This window comes from Antechinus flavipes, chromosome 2 (genome assembly GCF_016432865.1).
Source record: "Antechinus flavipes isolate AdamAnt ecotype Samford, QLD, Australia chromosome 2, AdamAnt_v2, whole genome shotgun sequence".
In the NCBI taxonomy this organism is placed as follows: Eukaryota; Metazoa; Chordata; class Mammalia; order Dasyuromorphia; family Dasyuridae; genus Antechinus; species Antechinus flavipes.
The window spans coordinates 292,220,916-292,241,622 of NC_067399.1; the positions used below are offsets into that span (position 1 = coordinate 292,220,916).

At 33.2% G+C, this 20,707-nt stretch overlaps 1 protein-coding gene across 1 annotated transcript in view; it reads right to left on the reverse strand.

The window, feature by feature from the left end:
• Positions 1-355: 355 nt before the first annotated feature.
• LOC127546648 (cation channel sperm-associated auxiliary subunit beta-like) overlaps positions 356-20,707 on the reverse strand; it is a 161,285-nt gene continuing 140,933 nt past the window's right edge. The window contains 5 exon segments of the mRNA XM_051973660.1: positions 356-592; positions 5,145-5,219; positions 12,246-12,346; positions 15,946-16,084; positions 19,009-19,119. Of these exon segments, the coding sequence (XP_051829620.1) occupies positions 395-592; positions 5,145-5,219; positions 12,246-12,346; positions 15,946-16,084; positions 19,009-19,119 (624 nt within the window). The 3' untranslated portion in view covers positions 356-394.

Here is a 20,707-nt window from a genome sequence, read left to right on the forward strand (position 1 = left end):
TTAAACTTAGAATCTTACAAAAATGAGTTTTGAAAACCATCTTTACATGCAATTGGAAAAATAATAAACTATTAAAATATGATTAAAATAAATAAAATTGAATGAAACAAATGAGGACATTTCAAAACTGATGTAAAGGAAAAAATTTTAAAAAGAATAATTTTAATCCAATACTCACAAATGTTTGAGAGTTAAATTCATAAAAAACAAATATTTTCAAAGAATGATTTTAATTCTACAGGAAATTATAATCTTTTGAGACTACCATTTAGTTAATATATTTAAATATGTTCTCATTCTTATATGGCACATCATATAAGATAAAACTTAAAAGAGACTAAAAAGGGAACTTGCGCTAATTTATATTTGACATTAGCCATTCCTCTTAACATGTTCAGTCCACTGAAACTATTCTAATAGGCTGAATTGATCCTTTCTTTTTAGTTATCATATTTTTAAATGGCTTCCACACTTTGATATTATATAATTCCAGCATAAATGCCAAATAAATGATTGCCCCCAGAACTACAGCAGTTGTAGTAGCAATAAGAATTCTTCCTGGAAATGGCAATGGTACCTCATCTACGTAAATCTGAAACAAAAAGAAAAGGCCTTTAAGATCATTATCTCTAATTGTTAAAGTCACTACCTTCCTCTAAGGTCCCACTTACTTGATGTAATAATAATAGATGACACTGATATAGCTTGTAAGTTTGTTTTTTTTAAATATTTATAAACAATTTCATTTGAGCTTCAAATAACTCTATGGACTTTAGGTCTACAATATTAACCCTAGATTCACATAAATCTGTCTGCTATATGAGACTAGGTATTAAGGACAAGATTTGTGTTTTCTGGCCGCTTCTAAGATCTACAAAGAAACTGTATTTGGTGGTTGAGAGACCTGGAAACAGAACCAAACAACAGATACTCCTCAGGTACAATTATGGGTTTTGGGCGTGCCCTGTCTAAGGAGGGCAAGGATATTCTCACATTTCTCTATTATGCAGTGAAATGTTGAAATCTTATTGTCTCTTTCCTTTCCTTTTCAGGAGCCTTGTGCATTCTAGAGAGAAAGGGGAGAAGGGAGGAATTTTTCCATCCACAAGAAATCTCAGGAAGAGAAAAAGGTGTGCATGTGAGACAGAGAGATAGAAAGAGAGAAAAAGACACTACCTAAGAAACCAAGGCAGAGACAGAAAGACAGAGACAAGAAGAGAAACAGAGAGAGAAAAGAAAAGGGGGAGAAGAGGGAGAGGAAGACGGAGAGGGAAAGAGAGGAAGACTTACTATATAAGGAAGGATAGAGGTAGTATCAAAATATAGTAACTTCCATTTTTCATATTGAATCCTGGACTAGGATTTGGGCTATTTCTGAGCCATATAATTTTAATCACCCTCATGATGTCATTTGTCTTCTCTGATTATGAAGGACACCACCAACTACAAGAACAAGGCAAGCATAAAGTTGGAACCATTGGTAGGAAAACAGCTCAATCATTTGTAATCTTAGATTACCCTCTTGTGGTATTTTTTCCTTTAAACTCTCTCCACTTTGGAACTTTTCTATTACTGCAAAGGGAACCACCATTATCTCAGATTCTCAGGCTCATACTTTCCTGTATAGTGTTATATCCTCTATTCAGTTGTCAAGTTATACTGATACATAAACATATAGATGTCTCTATATAGATATAGATATATGTATATTTATCTATGTATATACAAATAGTATAGAACTAAGTCTAAATAGATATATAGATATAAATATATTATTTGTTTATTTTTAATAAGGTTTCAGTCTTTCGGTGCCATTATCTTCTTTTTAATATTTATGCTTTGTAGTATGATTGTTTCCTCCTTCTAACATCGTAGTTTTCCCCACATATTTTACACTCCAGCCAGATTGCTCCACTTGAAATTCCTCTAATACAACAATCTTGTGTACCTCTGTGCATTTGTACTCCCCCTCCCCCCCACTTTTTTTTTTTTTTTTTTTTGCTAAGGCAATTGCCTGGGGTCACATAACTAGAATGTGTTAAATGTCTGAGGCCAGATTTGAACGTGGGTCTTCCTGACTTCAGGGCTGGTGCTCTATCCACTGTACCACCTAGCTGCCCCATGTCTATTGTCTCTTGAATGCTTTTTCCTCCTTGTCCCTTGATGTTAAATTTCTGTGGCTTCTGTCAAAACTCAAAATCAAATCCAACTTCTGTAAGAAATCTTTCCTGTATCTTTCCATTTTCCCCCTTGCCCCATGTTCAGTTTTTATTTTGATAATTTGATTTCCTTCCCTTTTTGGTAGAGTTAGCAAAAGATTTGACTTAGTCTTCTCAAATAAGAATTTCATTTCTATTTTTCAGTTTTATAGTGTCGTATGGTGGGGGGAGGAAAAAAAGGGGAGCAACTTAAAATAGGAGAGGAAGGCAGGTCAAATATTTGTTATACATATTATGTTTATTACATGGCTATGTCAACTAGAGATATAAGTTCTTGATGTTTGCTTTTATTTTGATGTGGTTTAATGGATAGAATGTTAGATTTGGAATTATGTTCAAATCCTATTAAAGACATTTTTCAAGCTGTTCATTGGTAAAAAGTTGCTATTTTTGTGGATTAGTCTTATCTGACTCATTGTGATCTTATTTGGGGTTTTCTTGGAAAAGACACTAGAATATTTTGCCATTTTCTTCTGCAGCTCCTTTTACAGATGAAGAAATTGTAGAAGCAGAGTTAAGTGACTTGTCCAGGGTCATATAACTAGCAAGTATCTGATGCTGGATTTGAACTCACCACCTAGCTGCCTGAAAATGAAAATATGGGATTATGATGCTTGTAGCACATATCTCACAGGAAGTCTGTAGGAGTCAAAAGGAGTGATTTAAGTGCGGCTGTTTTTCAGGCATTCAGTCATGTCCAACTGATCCCATGGATACTAGCATCCCAAGCTCTTCTATTCTTCAGTATCTTTCAAAATCTGTCCAAGCTCGTGTTTGTTTTCATGACACATCTCTACATCGCATTCTCTGCCATCCCTTTTTCTTTTTTCCTCCAATCTTTTCCAATATCAGGATCTTTTCCAATGAGACCTATCTTCTCGATATATAGCCAAAGAATTCATGCTTCAGTTTCAGTATGTAACTTTCCAGTGAATAGCCTGAATATTTCTTTAAGTATTGAGTGATATGCATTCTTGCTTTCCAAGAGTCTTCTCCAGAACTACAATTTGAAAGTGAAGAGTTTGTGGTATTCAGTTTTCCTTATATTTGAAATCTCCCAGCCAATTATTGCTACTGGAATAATCATATCTTTGACTATAGGTGATGTCTAGGCAGTCACCATCTGCAGTGATCTTTGAGCAGTTGCCAAGATCGTAGTTTTTTTAAAAAATTTTTTATATTGTTTCAAGTGAGCTTTTACACATTTGTCTTTAATCCTTATCAAAATATTTCTTGATTCACAGTTGAAGACTTTAGTGTAGTCAAAGAAACAGAAATAGAGGTTCTTCTCAAATTCCTTTACTTTCTCAATAGTTCAATAGGGTTAATAGCTCTTCTACTTCAAAAAATGAAATTCCTTTTCTGATAAGTCTCATTCGTATATTCCTGTATCTTGCCTTGCAAGATCTTAAAGATAACCTTGATGGCACGTGGCATGAACTCAATTATTTAGTAATTTGAACATTCTTTGGCATTGACCTTCATTAAAATTAGGATCTATTTAAATATATTGCAAATATTTAATGAAAACACATTAAAATAAATTGTAAATAGGAGAAGTAGAATATATGCTTCATGAATTTTGTGTTTTTCTTTATTTTATGGGTTGCCTGACCAAAGACCTAATAATAGTGAAAAAAGTGGGAAGATATAGAAGTGTCAATCGTGTGGCTAGTAGACTGGCCCACAAAGTTCTTGAGTGTGGCTCAAACTAGAAAACTTATTTCTAAAACATATGATGTTGTGATTCAAAGTAGCCTTAGAGGAATCCTTACATATTCCCTTATTAGTAGTACCTTTTTCTATTTGAATTTGATGCCACTGAAGCTGATAGAGGTGTATTTTAAACAGGGTCAAAAACAAATTTAATGAATTTATTACAATCTGAAGAAAGATTTGTGCTGAAATGTCCCTAGGGCAAGTCTTTATTTCTATTTCTTCCATGTTTCTATTAATGACATATAAAAGTATATATGCCATGTTTATTAAATAAATACATAATATAAAGCCTTGCATCAGAGTTCCAAAAGATCTTAAATGACCAGACTAGTAGATCAAATATATTAAGATGAAATGTAATAGAAATTCATAAAATTTCATCTAAGCATATATCTTCTCTATCACATGAAAAAAACTGTTTTATTAATACTAGATTCTGAATAAATGTTAGTTGTATTTTTATAAAACATACTATTCTTGGCTTTAAGAAATAATTTTCCTTTGCAAAAATCTGGGATTTTAATAAATTGCAGGCATGACACAAATCAAAAGCATTGCAGAGCAAATCCCCAAAATGAACATGATCTTAGGCTGCCCTAACATATTATCCATGTCTAGGAATAGTACCATTATATAGTAACTCTGTCATAAACATGTAGAATATTGTACTTCTGTTTTCCATTAAAATATCATAATCATTTAAAGATACCATAATGATCCTTTGGGGAAGAAGAGACAATGGTGAAGAGAAAGTTGGGAGCAGAAGCAAATTAACTTATAAAAAGAATATGATTTGTAATTAAAAGACTGAGACTTTTGGCTCTGATACTAGCTAGTTAGGTGACCATAGGGAAGTGGCATCATGTCTTTGAGTCTCAATTTTCTTGTCTTTAAATTTATGATATAAAATTTTTATGGTCTTCTTTAAAAATAGATGACAATTACCTTATGAATCTTAAAATTCTATATGACTAATCATGCATTATTGCACACAATTATGAGAAGTAATTTATGTATCTTTTTTTGGTTGTTGTTTTGTGATCATTTCTGAACAAAGAGACCATCATTTTCCCAGTGTCCAGAATCACAGTTATTATTATTTTATCTCTTTCTTAAAAGGAGTAAAGGAACTCATGTCAGTATTCTTATTAAATTTAATGTGATATGCAATCCATACCCCAACAAAAACCAGAATCAGTATCATACCTGAAACTCATCATAAAAGTTGCAAAAAGTGACTCCAGGAATAACTACCACTCTGAAATGGAAGAGTTCAGAACCCTAAAGAAAAATACACAGAATAATTAGTAATAAGTTGCATCACCAGCATTTAAATACATTTGCAATGAAAATCAAATATTTAGTAATAATCCAAGCATTGAATTATTTCACTAAATATTCTAAATGCTAAAGGAAAACCTGACTTTAGAATCTACAAATGCAGAGCTTTTGTTGTATAACAATAATAACAATTAATGATCAATGAGGATCTCATCTTTAAATCATACTTCAGGATATTGCTGAACAGTCCTAAAAATAGCAAAGAAGAGTAAAAGCTGTGTAGGAGTCTGTGAAGGTCTGGAAGAATCCTCATACACTAGTCAATTGGGTTCTGGCTACCTACTGCATACTGCATTATCTCTTCAGACTATGCAATTAAGCTATTCATATTAGTCTAAGACTACTTAGAATGATTAGAGATTGCAGATTTTTCTTGAAAGCATTGTGATGATCAAGATGACACTGAGGATCACAGATGACCCTTATGTTCAGATACCATAGGAAGGGCAAAGTACATCAGAACAATATAGACACACCAGTACCTTACCTGGTGGAAATTTTTCATTACAGGTGGCATTACCACATAAGATGGGCACACTATAAATACATGTGAAATTGAGCAAAGGCACAAATACTTTCGATAAGCATAATAGTATAACATGACAAAACTACAAAAAAATTTCATGTTACCAGTCAAGCATCTCAGCTCCAAGTCATACTGCTATGTATTATTGCTAAACAACACACAACAACTCTTTACAAAAACAATTTTGTTACCCTAGAATAGACAAAATGAGAGATAAAAATGAGCTAATGAAATCTATTGAAGAAAAAAAATACAGATATGGTGACAGCATTAATAATCTTCACTTTGGATTTATTAGCCTTGTGATCAGCAAGATGGCAGATTGCTCACTTTTTTTTAATGCTCAAACTCTCCAAAAAAAAAAAAAAAAGAAATTATATGTTAAATGTAAAATGATTACAACCAAATTCATTGTATGAATTAGAGAATTCTTGTAAGGTAAAAATCCTTATGAATTAACACAAAGAATACTATTCCTTAAAGAGTTTTCTCAACACCCTCTCCCCATGAAAACACAAAGATGAGGAAAGTGGAATAACTGGTGTGAAATCCAAATACATCAAATGTGGAAGGAAATATAGCAGAACATAAAGAAATGGCAACATTTTAAAAAATACATAATTATAGAAAGCCAAGTGATTGTTCTTTTAGAAAAGATGTGCAGTCCTCCCAAAACAAAAGAACATCCCCCAAAATAACACACTTTAAAATACCACAACATAGAACATAGTAGAAAATAACTACTCAGATCTTTTGAATATACAATGTATAATGTTAAAGTTCATATGATATTAATAATCATGGGAATGACCACAGCAAAGGAAGCTATAGAAATATGAACACTTATTTCACCCAAAAGGATAATTAATGAACATTTTTAGGACATATGACAAATAAATTAAAAGTGTACAAATATACTTTTAAAATAAGCAGAATGATTCTTCACTGAGCAATTGCACAGACTGCAAACAAGTGTATGCCACTGGATTTGTTTAACTGAAAGTGACTTATTCCTAAATTAATAATATGGAACAATTAAGATCCAAGAGTATGATTGAATAACCTCATAAATTCAGTCCGTATTATATAGACAAAGAATAGTGAAATAAATTGTGAGTTATGCAAATATGTTTGTGTAACTAGAGAGATTTGTAATGGTGACAAAGGATCAGTTCAGTGTTTTGAGGGGAAGCTGGGTGGAACAATGGTGAAATCACTACAGTGTCTTTGCCAAGAAAATCCCAAAGGGCATCACAAAGAGTTGGACATTAAGGAGACTGAACATTAAGTAGAAACACTACTTTTATCTCTTATAGAAAAGAAAAATATTCTTGCACTCAAACATCTTACAGCCTAATAGATAGAAACATTACATATATAGGACCCACTTGAGGCCAGATATAGTGGTCTAGTGGTCCTGAGGTGATGTGGCAAGACTAAGAGAAATCAATTTTCTTTTGTTTTATTTCCATTAATAAATTATAGTACCTTGTTACAATAATTAGATTGCTATAAGCCGAGGAGAAGCACTCTGGTTCACTCTGTGGCTTTTGATTTTAGAGGAATAGTTCCAACACAATCAAGCCATCACTAATGTTCGCTAAGTATATTCTCTACCATCAGGCTCTTAGATGATGGCTGGGGAAAAGTGAAATTTGGTTCCTAGATAGAAAAATACCTTATATTTAAGCAGAAGTTTGGTATTGGCTTAATTTACATTTGTTCTTAGCTTTATAGTTAATCCTTAGCATTTTTACCATTTAGTTGCACTCCTCTGGACTTCATCATATCTCGAGTAGGTACCTTCCTATACTATAAATCCCTTTCAGTTTTGTTTTCTGTGTTGTTTTCACCTCCTTAGATTGTAAGATTGAGGTAAGGGAATGTCTTACTTTTTTATATTTGTATTCCAGTCCCTTATCACAGTACCTGGGATACAGGAACTTAATAAATGCTTTTTGATTTATTTACTTATTCAAGAAAGATTCAAGTTGCTGGACACATTTGGATAACACCGCCCTATCCACCAAAAAATAGATAAGCAATGAAATGGGAAATAAGGGAAAGAATAGATATTTTTCTTGGAACTTCCCTCAATTCTCAAGTAAATGGTTATATTTGGTGGCATCTTCTGTTCTGAAATGCCTGCAAGGTTAATTTATCTTTTTCTTTTTTTTTCTCTGCCATAGTTTAGTTTTCTCTCTCCTATTTCACTGGTTGTTTCTGGTATGATGGTTGTTTCTGTATCAGTTTGTATTAATCCACTCCTTCTCTGCTTTCCAACATTTAAATTATATTTCTGTCTTTGAGATGGATCCTATTATTTCTAAAAGTTTCCCAGAGTTCACAAAAAGGTTTAATTGATTTAATGAGGTTGATGAGCTCTGTTCTCACTCTGTTCTGATTAATTCAAATGAGACTTTTTTTTACTTTAATAAAGCGAAATACTTTCACTATAGAATGGTGCAATTGGTAGAGCCCTACCTTAATATTACAATATTTGTTTCTAATATTGAACTGACAGTGCCTACCTAGGACTTTGGTAAACAAATGATTATTTCCTGGTCTTTCAGAAGCTAGAACTGCCAAGAAAAAGGGAGCTATAGTAACTCCTGCACCAAGCAGTTTCAAGCACATTTTCTATTGTATGCCCCCATGATAGCTGGATGGGAGATGGCAGAGAGATAAAATCAGAATGAAGAAGAAGTGCTCTTCTCTTTTGAGGAGTTTTGGACACAGAATCCTGGGCTGCTTCCATGGGTGTTATAGAGAAGATGGCACTGATCTGACAGATCTGACAAATGCCACTTCTTACATCACCCTCAGAGTGCCTTGTTTTTTCAAGGCTGGCTTGCCATACATTGGTGTTTTCTGCTGGTGATGTCAGGGTTGAGAGAGCTACCTCCTTTATTGGACAATGAACATTGGACAATGGAAAATTGTTGGATGCTTCGATGGCTACACTAAAACTGGAAAAAAAATGTGTCCTATTTTGAGAGAGATGTAATTAGAGACAAGAAAAATCCATCATGAGGTTTTAGTAAGGATTTAATCAAGGATATCTAGAAGGGTAATTGTGTAGCTACTAGGAAAGCCAAGTTGATCTAAAACAGAATATATTTATAGTGGAACCAGTCAGTGCATTTTCACAGAATGGTTTAGGAGCTGAGAAGGATGGCAGAAATTATCTACTCTGAGAGAGATGTTTATTAATAAGAAATTATGGGGGAGATCCATCCAGGTTTTTCCCCACTGTCATCTTTCCTTGTTTGAAGTTTAGATTTTGAAGGACATTACTGAACTCTGGCAAAAATTCACTCTCCCTAGACCATTTTACCTAAAGTAGATTCCTATCCATGTGTTCTACTCAAGCAAGTTTACATGGAGATCTTTTGTCTAGATTACCCAAGGCTGAAGGTAGTCTGGCTGGAGAAATGGTCTCTGTCTGAGAATGATCACACTCTCAGCCCCTCACTGGAATGACCCCATTTCTCATTGTAATATTCATTCTATCAATTGTTAACTAATAAGACTTGATTAGCACCCTCAGGAATACCCATACTTCCAAGTGCATATAAGCTTTTTAAGTGTCACAAGTCTAACACCATTTTATTGATAAAGAAACTGAGACTCAGAGAAGTTAGATGGCTCGTCCAAGTTCATACAGCAATAATAGTAGTATCAAAGTTTGTTTTTTGACTCATTGTAGCTAGCATTGAGTGGCTCCAGATAGGTGGCAGCATTTGGGATTGGTAAATTAGGAACACAGAAGAATATGTAGTAAGGGAAAATCCATTGTTGAAATGGGTCAAAAGTAGCCAAGAAGGAAAGTGAGAATGAAACAAAAGGATGGATCAGTAATTTGAAGGTGTTAGGAGAGTTAAGAGAAGCTGGAAGAAGGAGAGATTAACTTCTAAAGAAAATGGAAATGTGGGATAGAGAAAAATTTTTGAATGAGATGAAAAAGAATTATACATTGGGCAGAAATAGAGGGATTGAATGTCTTCTGAGACTAGATTAGAGATCACAAATTAGACAAAGCATTTATTATAAATTGGCTATGTGTCAAGAATTGTGCTAAGGACTAAATATTTTTAAGACAAAAAACAGACAATTCTTACATCTAATGAAATAAGACTGGGAAGGATAGAGGCAAGGTTGAAATTTTAAAGGGGAAGGTTTTGAAGTGGCAAGAAAGGAAATGAAAAAATTCATAAGAAATCATTTTAATTTCCACAAAGAAAAAAATGAGGTCATTCCTGAAATAGATAGGGTAGGAATAGAGATGAGAAATTAAGAAATATTAATGATATTCAGAGTAGAATCAAAATATGGCCATGCCACAGTGAAGTATTTTAAAATTTTGAAAATCACAGAGTATATACTCAATTGAGTAAATCTTTCTAAGTACCATGTTGTGATTTTCTGTAGTTATATCGAATAGTAGAAACAAGGAAGGGAGGGGTTAAGAACAGAGATTGGATAAGGAGAGCCTGGGACTTTTTGGATGGAAAAGAAGACATGGATTCATAAGTGGAGGACAGTGTAATATGGAATAGTTAGCTGTAAAATCAAATAATAAAAAGAACTGATTGTTTGAAGCAAGGGTATATGAGTGACATAATAAATAGTGAAGGATTAGAAATGTTCTGGAAGCATGAAGCAGTAGGAGAGAAGAATGAATGGAAGACTGAGAACTGATTTGAGGAATTTGGGCTCCTGGAAGTGGAGTAACTTTAGGTAATAATAAATCTGTATAGAGGTTACTGAGATAGGATAGCTATGGAAACTATGCAAATCAAGAATAATGATAAAATGAAGATGGAAGAACCAACCTAAAGATTGAAATCACTGAAGATGTAGAAAAGATTAAGGTAGTACAAAATCAAGCTGAAGTCACAGGAAAATGGAAGTTATCTTAGAGATCATTATATAGCAATGATATAAATATTTACATGAACTACAAAGGAAGAAGAGTTTAAACAATATTCTTTTTTTTGTAGATAATACTATATTTATTCCATGAATCCCAGCAAATTATTTTACTAAATTGTTCTCCAATATTAAAATGAGATAATGGCTATAAAGCTTTTTGAGAACTTTACAATGCAATATAGATTTCTGGTACATATTTAATAACTTATATAGAACTAATAACTTCTTTTTTATGTAAAATTATATAAAATATATTTCCTAAAGACATCATCAAAAAAGCAAAAATAATTTTAAACAAGAAAAATATACTTAAATTTGCATTCAGAATTCATCAGCTCTCTCCCTGGAGGTATGGAGGATTTTTTTCATTGTGAATCCTTTGCAGTTGCCTTTGATAACTATTTTGATCAAAGTAGTCAAGTCTTTCCCTGTTGATCTTCATTATAACATTACTGTTACTGTGCACAAATGATTCCCCACCTCTAACTTTAATTTGCATCAGTTCTAAACAATTATTCTTAATAATGGTTTTAAAGTATCAGAAAATGTCAAGGAAGAGGACTTGACTGCCAGTCATGAAGCATGAGAAAAGTCATAGATAACAATGAAAAGAGAAAGGGAAATTGTGGCAATTTCAGGAAAAAAAAATAAGTTTGGGTTGTTTCATGAAGAAAAGGGAAATTAAATAGAGAATGAATTATTGATGACAGAGAACAATGTAATTTCTCCTTTTTAACTTTTTTTGGGGGGAGGGCCTTAAGATTCAGAAAATTTTAAGAGAAATAAAAATGGGACTGCTTTTTGGGTTTTTTTTGTCTTTTTACTTCTTTTTTTTCTCTTTTTTTCCTCTTTTTCTTTCTCTTTCTTTTTCCTTCTTGCTCACTACTTTCTTCCCTTCTTCCCTCCTTCCTTTTTGCTTTCCTTTCTGTCATCTTTCCTTTCTTCCTCCTTTCTTCCTTACCTTCTCTTGCTTTCTCTCATCTTTCTTTCTTTCATTTAAAATAGTTTTTAAGGATAAGTGTAAGCTATCTCATCAAAGAAGTTTTATGACTATTCAAGGGCTTATCCCAATACTGATTGGCTCAGAAGGTGTGATTTTTTTTTTTATAAATTAAAAAAAAATAAAATCTTATCTCATATTAGGCAATCTGATGGCCATTGGCTGCCAATTCAGAATATTTGTAGAGAAATTAATATGGTTACTTGAATAGCTTTAACCCTACCACAGCTCAGAACTTCAAAATTCAAGTGATATATCAGCCTCAGCTCCCTGTCAAGACACAAAGGCATGTTCCACCACACTAAGTCCCTTACTGTTCATATTTGAGGGATTCAAGAGCATAGGCTAATTTTCAGTGAGTCTCTGATAACTTCTCCTTGAGATAATTATAAAAAGTGGTGGTGGTCATATGAGGTTAACTATACAAAGTGATGGTGGTCCATATGAGGTTATACACATTGGAGTTGACAATTTCCTTTGAGTAAAAAAAAAAATATGAACTTACAGTTATGCTTAGGTTGAGGTTCTTTGGATTATATACGGGAAGAAAAATCTTATTTTCTACATATTTCTTCAGTTTCATCATGGTTTCTGGAACATGTTGTTCTATAATATACAAAACATTTTTCATTCATATGTTTTCCCATAAAAACAAAATGGTGCTTATGTTCTATAAGAGTTCATATTTATGTAAAGTAAAAAAGTACTTTCCATGCAAGAGAAGTTGTTTTCAAGTTACAGATAAGTGAGTGTGGTCAATGAGTTAAAAGTTTATACACTTACAAAGTCACACAGTATTATTAATTCAGTGCTCTGTTTCAAGAAATTGCAGATTGAATAGATCTATTGACTAGCTTGAAAATATGACAAGTGTCAATAATGTCTTTGTGAGGAAATATGTTCCAAGTCCCAACCAACCAATACATGAATGATCAAAATTAAGGTCTCTTGCACTTGTGTTCAAATATGGCTAAACTATCACTTCTAAATCTGAGAAATTGTAGAAGATATAGCATACTAAAATTCAAAGAATAGGGCTGTAAACCTAACAAGAATAATGAGAGTAACTCACAAGATTATCTTTAAGTATCATGAAATCATAAAATTGCAGGAACTTTAAGAATCTGTTCTCTTACCCCACCAATTTACAAATGAGAAAACTAAATCATGGAGAAGAACTGTGAATTGCAAATATATTTACATAAATATCCTCTATAAAATTGCCATATTTTATTTTCTATAAGAATTCTGATTTCTACTCATGTATACTAGTACTGTACTAATACCTTCAGGTGCCACTGCATTATAATTTTATATCTGATAGAATTTGGGGAAATTATCTGAAGTAAGCAAAATAATGTGGAATATCCCAGCACTAAAGCAAAACTACCCCACTAAATATCTAAGGAAAACATGACAACAAGTAATGATTCAGAAATCCAAGTAGGAACCATCATCCAAGATCATAAATTCAGGCCCATGCAAGCAACCCAACCAAAGATTTTGGAACATGTTATGCTGGCTTTTCCATCACTTTTTTTTTCCTTTCTTTTTTTTTAAATTTTTTTTTTTAAAACCTAAACACAAAATAGGAAAAAAAACCACAGGGAAAGAAGGTTGTCATGAGAACATAAGAGAATATAAAATATAAAATAATAGATTTTTATTTTAAGAAAAACTATAACACTACACATTGTGATTAGAGCTGTCTATCTTTTTCTTTTTTTGTTTTTTTGCAGCTTTTCCTTGATTTTTCTGCTGTGCACTTTTTACTTTATTCTTTTTTATTTACTTTCCTTTTCCCAGACAGCTACAATGAAGCATGGATATGTTTAAATATTCATTCATACACATGTGAATATCTACAATTATAAACATAAATATACATATGCATTCATATAATTTATATAAGGTTGTACTATCTTTGTCCTCCATTTCTTTCCTAAGGTGGATCACATCATCATATCATATTCAGCTCTATCCCAATATTTTTTGAGCTACCCAAATATTAATGACCATTTTAGACATATGATTTACATTTTCATGTATAAAACATTAACACTGGGGCAGCCAGGTGGCGCAGTGGATAAAGCACCAGCCCTGAAGTCAGGAGGTCCGGAGTTCAAATCTGACCTTAGGCACAACACTTCCTGGCTGTGTGACCCTAGACAAGTCACTTAACCCCAATTGCCTCAGCAGCAAAACAAACAAAAAAGAACCAAAAAATAAAAAATTTGAGCCCCTAGAAGTTAGTTCCTGATATTTACCTTATATTTCTCATAGAATTTATGTGTCAAATTTTCTGTCAAGTTCAAGTCATTTTGTGGTAAAATTCCCAAAGTCTGGCTATTCATTGAACTGTCAGATTATTTTTTTTCCCACTGAGGAATATGTTTTGTTGTGATCTAGTTCAGATGGATCTGAATCGGTCCCTGTTCAGGCGCCAAAAAGTTGGTGAGCTTTTTCTTCTCAAAACGCAGCCAGGTGATAAAAGTTCAGATCTTTTATTATCTCCAATATAGCCCGGTTAGCTTAGAGGCCTATGTCTCTGCTTGGTTCCAAGAGCTCTCTCCAAATGTCACCAAATCCAAAGGTCTGGTCCTTCAGCCTCTGCCTCTGCTTTCTTCAGTCTCCAGCCAGCTCCACTCTTCATGTCATTCCGGTGAAATCTTGACTTGTAGCTTCTTCACTCTGAAGAACTTCTTTGACTGGCCCATTGAAGCTCTATTTATGCTCCTTCAAGAGAGGGATTGTGGGTTTTCTTCCATAGTGCTCTCTGGCCCAAAGAGCTTCAAGGGAGGTGTGAACTCATTGAGCTCCAATGAGTAAAGGTGTGAACACAAGCCTTGTATTAATTAGTTCTACTTAGTACCTTGTTTCAGGTTCTGCCCAAAACATTTTCTTGTAAGATTAGATCAACTCTAATTAGTTAGCAGTTAGTAAGGATTCCAACAATGTTTAATTCTGCTTAATGTATTTTTTGGCTGGAATTTTAGTTATTTAGCTATTTAATATAAAATTTTCATGATCTATAGTCTTTTAATATAGTCATCGCTAGGTCTTGTGTGATTCTAACAGTGGTTCCACTATATTCAAAATCCATTTCTCTTCTGTTCTCAGGTTTTTAGATAGTATGATTCTTTTAATTTCTTCTGATATTCTTATTTCACCTTGCTCAATTTTTTTGTTGATTTGATTTTTCTGTTTTTTAGTCAAATAGGCTATCATTTTATCCATCTTTTTTAAAGAGCCAGATTTTAATTGCACATTCCTATAAGTTTTCTTTTTCATATTCTTTTTTTCTCTACTTGAATAGCTCTTCTTTTGTGTTATTTTAGATCTGGCTTTCTAATTTTAACTGCATGTTTAATTCATTAATTTTCCCTTTTTAATTCTATTAATGTATATTTTAGAGTTTTTTGTTTTCCCTCAAAGGAATGTTTTATATTCACCTCAGAAAATTTCCTATTCTTTTTTATATTATCATTATCTTTTTCTCCCCCCTTTTTTCCTCCTCTTCCTCTTCTTCCTCTTCTATTTGTGTTCCCTGCACTGATTGTTATTTTTACTGTTATTGTATGTGATGGGCATTATGATGGAAAAATGCTATCCATTTCCAGAGAGAACTAAAAAACTCTAAATAAAAATTGAAGTATACTTTTCTTACTATCTTTTACTTGATTTTTTGGAAATATGGTTAATATGGAAATATGCTTTATATGATTTTATATATAATGCTTGCTTCCTCAGTGAGTGACAGAGAGGGAAACGTTTTGGAAAAAGGTTAAAAATAAATAATATATTTTTAATTAAAATAAAAAATGACCTTATGTAGCAGACTGCATCTGAAATAAGTTTTGAAAGAATTTAGGGAATGAGTCTACCATGCCAAGGCAGGATAAGAGTTATATTCCTATCATGGGAGAGCAGAGTACTAAATATATGCTCATGACACCAAGAAAGGTAGTCTCCAAATTTTGTGGAGCTGAAATCCTGAAATGTTTTTAAGTAATAGAATCCACTTCTGAATTACTGATAGAACAAGGTATGTAGAAGACAAGCATAAACATGCTGGCCTTTCCTAACTATTTTCTCTTATAGATCCATAAAGATTCCTTTGTGGACCTCCATTTGTAACCTACTGGTCTAAATGATTCAATATTTTATGATCAAGTGTAAATTGTCCAGAAATAAGTGAATCTTACTGATTTTCCAGTTTCCTCTTTGATTCACTTCAGTTACAGTAACCAAAAATGGAGGTTCCATCCTGAGTTCTTTATGATCTTCACTGAGGATGTTCAAAGAGATGGGATATTGTCTAACTGGAAACTTATACCGAGGGACCTAAAATAAACATTAAAGGAGGGATGTTTAATCTAGATAAAAAATCACTCATATTCCTTTAAAATAATGGTAGCTACATTTGTACAATTTTAAGTACCAAAGAATCACAGTCAGGGTTATACATTATGCTATAATACTAAAATAATATATAGTTAGTAAAGCTAGATTTGAGTCCTGGGGATACCTCTTATTTGGCATTGCAATGTATTGTAGGTAGAGATAAGGATTTTGGAAAACATTTTCAAAGTATATCAAAAAATCCCTTAATCTAACTCTGACCTAGTAATAATATTACTTGGCATATGCCTTCTAGTGGTCAGAGAGAAGGGAAAGATCTGAATATGCTAAAAATTCTACACCAGTATTTCTTATTGCAGCAAAGAACTGGAAACAAAAATAAATGTCCATCATTTGGGTTGTGATTAAATAAGTTATGGTTATTAATGGAATAAAATTGTACCAGGGAAAAAAAAAGCAAATGATGAATTCAAGGAAGCATGGAAAGATATATGTGAACTGATGCAGAGTGAAATGAGCAGAACTTGGAGAACAATTCACATGATAAAGAATGAAAAGTCAGAAAGACTTTAGAATTCTCTTCCTAAATCAGGTTATAAGAAATAACAAGCTTAATGATTTTACAAAAACATGGAAAGACTTGCATGAAATAATGAAGGGAAATCATTCACAATTTTAAAGACTGATACCTCCTAACATCTTGGCAGAGGTATGATAGACTAAAGAAATTCTAAAACATGATCAATTTTGCTTTTTTTTTTTTTTTTTTTGGCTTATTTTAAAATTTTCTATTTTATTATTTATGTGGTATGTTTTGTTAATTTATCATAATGGAAGACTTCTGGATGTAATGCCAGAGAAACTGAGGCAGGAGAGAGATTAGAGAGTTTTTAATATTTTATTAATGGGAGAGTAAGATTGACTGGACAGGACTTTTGTCTCAAATTATCCAGTCAGACAGAGATAAAGATATACTGGGACCAAGGAATCCATGTTGCTCCCAGGGCTGGAGGAGACTGTCATCCAAAGAATCCAGCATCCAGCATACAGCTGCCAGCCACCAGCCTCCAGCAATGAATGGAGGAACCCCAACTTCTTAAATACCTTTTCTCTAAACAAAGGAAGGGGTAAGAAGTGAGGGAAAACCTCTATCAAGATGGGGGAGGCCACAAATTCTAAGAACCCAGAGACAGGATGTCTGAATACAAAGAAATAAAGATATCAGTGAGATATCTTGGAATATTTTAGAGGGATATTGTAAGTCCTTGAGGACAGTGAAGAGTCAGGAGGTCTATTCTCTTGTTTATCTTGCTAATTTATAACTTTTGAACAAATAGTCCCCAGTCTTACTGGGTCAGAGGGGGATTTACAACTAAAGAGATTGAGACAGAACAGTTAAGGAAACTGAGACAAGGGAAACTGGTACAGAGAAACTGAGTCAGGACAGTTAAAGAGAACTGTGCCATAACATGGAGGGGAAATCATGACTAGTGATAGATAGATAGGCAAAAAATTGAAAAATAAAACTAATAAAATTAATTTTGTTAATGTGTTATTAATATTAATTCTTCCATGTTCTTAAGTTTTCTATTCACCTATGACCGCAATTTAGGGTCTTCTTCACTTCAGCTTTTCACTCTCTCATCTACTCTTCCCCATGTCTAATCTGTTACCAAGTTCTGTCATTTATCTTCATGACATATGCATGCTCCCTTCCTTCATCTGTTATTCCCATCAGTCTAGTGCAGGCCTGCATCACTTCACATCTAAACTCTTGGAATAGCCTTCTGGTTGTTTTCCCTGCTTCAAATATCTCTCCATTCAAACCCACCTTCCATTTAGTTGTCAAATTGCTTTTTTCAAAGTCCAGGTCTGACCATGTCACTTCTTCTCCCCGCAATTCTGCCCTTTGTAATAAAATTGCACTGCCTCTGTATTGCCTCCAGGATCAAATATAAACTTATTTGATCTTCAAAATCCTTCATAATTTAACTCCCTTTCACCTTTCTCATCTTTGTCTTATTCCTTTCCATATACATTTTGTGTTCCAGTGATTCTAGCTTTTTTGCTCTTTTTTTTCCTTGAAAGACTCCCCCCCATCCGTGCATTTTCATTTGCTATATCCCATTCCTGGAATTCTATTTCTCTTCATCTCTACCTTCTTCTTTCCCTGGCTTCCTGACTTCAAGTTACAGCTAAAATTCCATCCTTAACACCTCACCTTTTATTGACCATATCGAATCTGTTACCAAGGAAGGAAGGAACAAAGAAAAGAATAAAGGGAGGGAAAGGGAAGAGGAAGGGGAGAAAGGATAAAAAGGGAGAGGAAAGGCAAGAGAAAAGAAAGGAAGGAAGGAAGAAATAGATTTTCCCATTGATAAAAGGGCCCCTTTTTGTTCACTCTGGACAAGAGTAACATTGTTTTAGAATAAGCTTCCATTTTAGGGTAAATGAGCAGTTAATTCACCTCCTCAGGTTTTTGTTTTCCATTTCTTAATGTATAATGAAAGGCCATCCAAATGAAAGAATTCAGTCTATCTCCATCAGCCCCAAGGTTAATGATGGATTAATAGATAAGATTCTACTCTCTCTGAGGGAACACAATAACCTACACCATTGTTAATAGCAGACCATTTCTGAACCTAGTATGGCTATATGCTTTATACTTCAAATACCTGTGTAAAATGATTCTCATTTATTTATTCTTATCTATAGTCTCCCTGTCCCATAGAAATTTATTTTCTCTATAGACCAAGTCATAACTTTTAATAATTAATATTTTTGTTGCTTGTTCTATAAATTATAAGCAGTGAATCTTATTTTCTTATGTTTTATTTTTGTAAAAAAATTTTTTTTTAATATCTTGGATTTAAATCATTAGTTTTCAGGGTAGCAGATTCTTTTACCTTTTCCCTGCAATCTGAGAAATCAGTACTGTAAGAAAACTTCTCAACAATGGAACAATTACAGTCTGCTCGAGAGGACTTATTCAAACACTGCTTGTACTTTCCAGTTACCTAGAAAACAAACAAAAAGGATGAGAGAACACTTTCTGTTGGAAGACCATATCTTAGTTCTGACAATAAAGAAAACCTCAGGAAACATGTCATCAGTATCTTGTTTGGCTTTGGAAACTTCATCCTGTTACATCATCACCTCTATCATATAATAATAGGTAGCTTTTACATAGCCCTTTAAGGTTTGCAAAGAGCTTTACAAATATGAACTCCTTTGATCTTTACAATGAAGCTGAGAAGTAGAAGCTTCTATTATCATCCCCATTTTATAGATAAGAACCTTGAGGCAGACTGGTTAAACGATTTGCCCATGGTCATACATAGTAAGTGTCTGAAATTGAATTTGAATTAAGATGCAGATTCAGTATTTTAGCTATTGCCCCATCTAGCTGCCTTTAACTACCATATGATGTTACCAATTCAAATTTGCCACTATTTTATTCCTCTTTCCCACATATTGATGCAAACTAATAAATTTTAAGATTATACCTTTTTTTGGGAATATACATATATATATATATATTCATTATATATAACAATAACAGTAACATTGTACAATGGTCAACTGCTAATGACTTTCAACACCAAGAAAATTCTAAAGGATTCAGGATGAAAAATGCTGCCTACCTCCAGAAAAACTATTGATAAAAACTGAATGCAATACAAAGCATACTACTTTTCATTCCTTTTTTTCTTTGTTGGAGATAGAGAGTGATCGATGTTTTTTTCAGAATATGACTAATATGGAAATATGTTTTATAAGATTCTACATATATAACAAGTCAAATTGCTTATCATCTCAGAGAGGGAAGAGGAGGATGAAAGGAAGAGAAATTAGAACTCAAAATTTAATTAAAAAAAAACAAGGATTAAAGATTGTCTTTACATGCAATTGGAAATAAATATACATATATGTAGAGGGCAACAGATAATAGGGGAACTCTGGGAAAGGCATACTTGAAGCAAGGATACTTACAGCAGGATATTTTCTCAGTGTAATTGATGAGATAATGGTTTTCTAGTTCACATACTCTTGGTGTGATATAATGATAAAATCACTCTAGTTGGCATATATACTTAGTGTGATATAATGATATAATCAGACTGAGGCATTTAAGGGCTGAGAGGACTGGAGACAAAAACAAAACCTAAAGCTGGAGCATATGCTTGAGCTCGATCTCAGACTCAGATACAGACACAGACACAGACATAGAGGACTCAGACAGAGAGGAGATACAGAAGACGGAAACAGAAACAGAGATCCTCCTGGTGGCTCATCCAGAGATGTTCCAGAGAGTTAGTCCAGACATTGCACATATATACATACATACACACACATATATACACATATATAATTTAAAAAAAAACATGTAGTGCAGTATAGAGAGTGAAGGATCCCCTTTCTAACATTTACTAGCATCATGATAAATCTGATAAAGCTACCTGGCAAGTCTGAGGTTCAGTTTCTTCATATGAAAATAGAAATAATTCTTGAACTAGGTACCTACCTTATAATATTTCTGCAAGAAAAGGACTTTATATGAAACACGTATCCTTGAAATGTCCATTATTATTTTCCTTTTCTTGT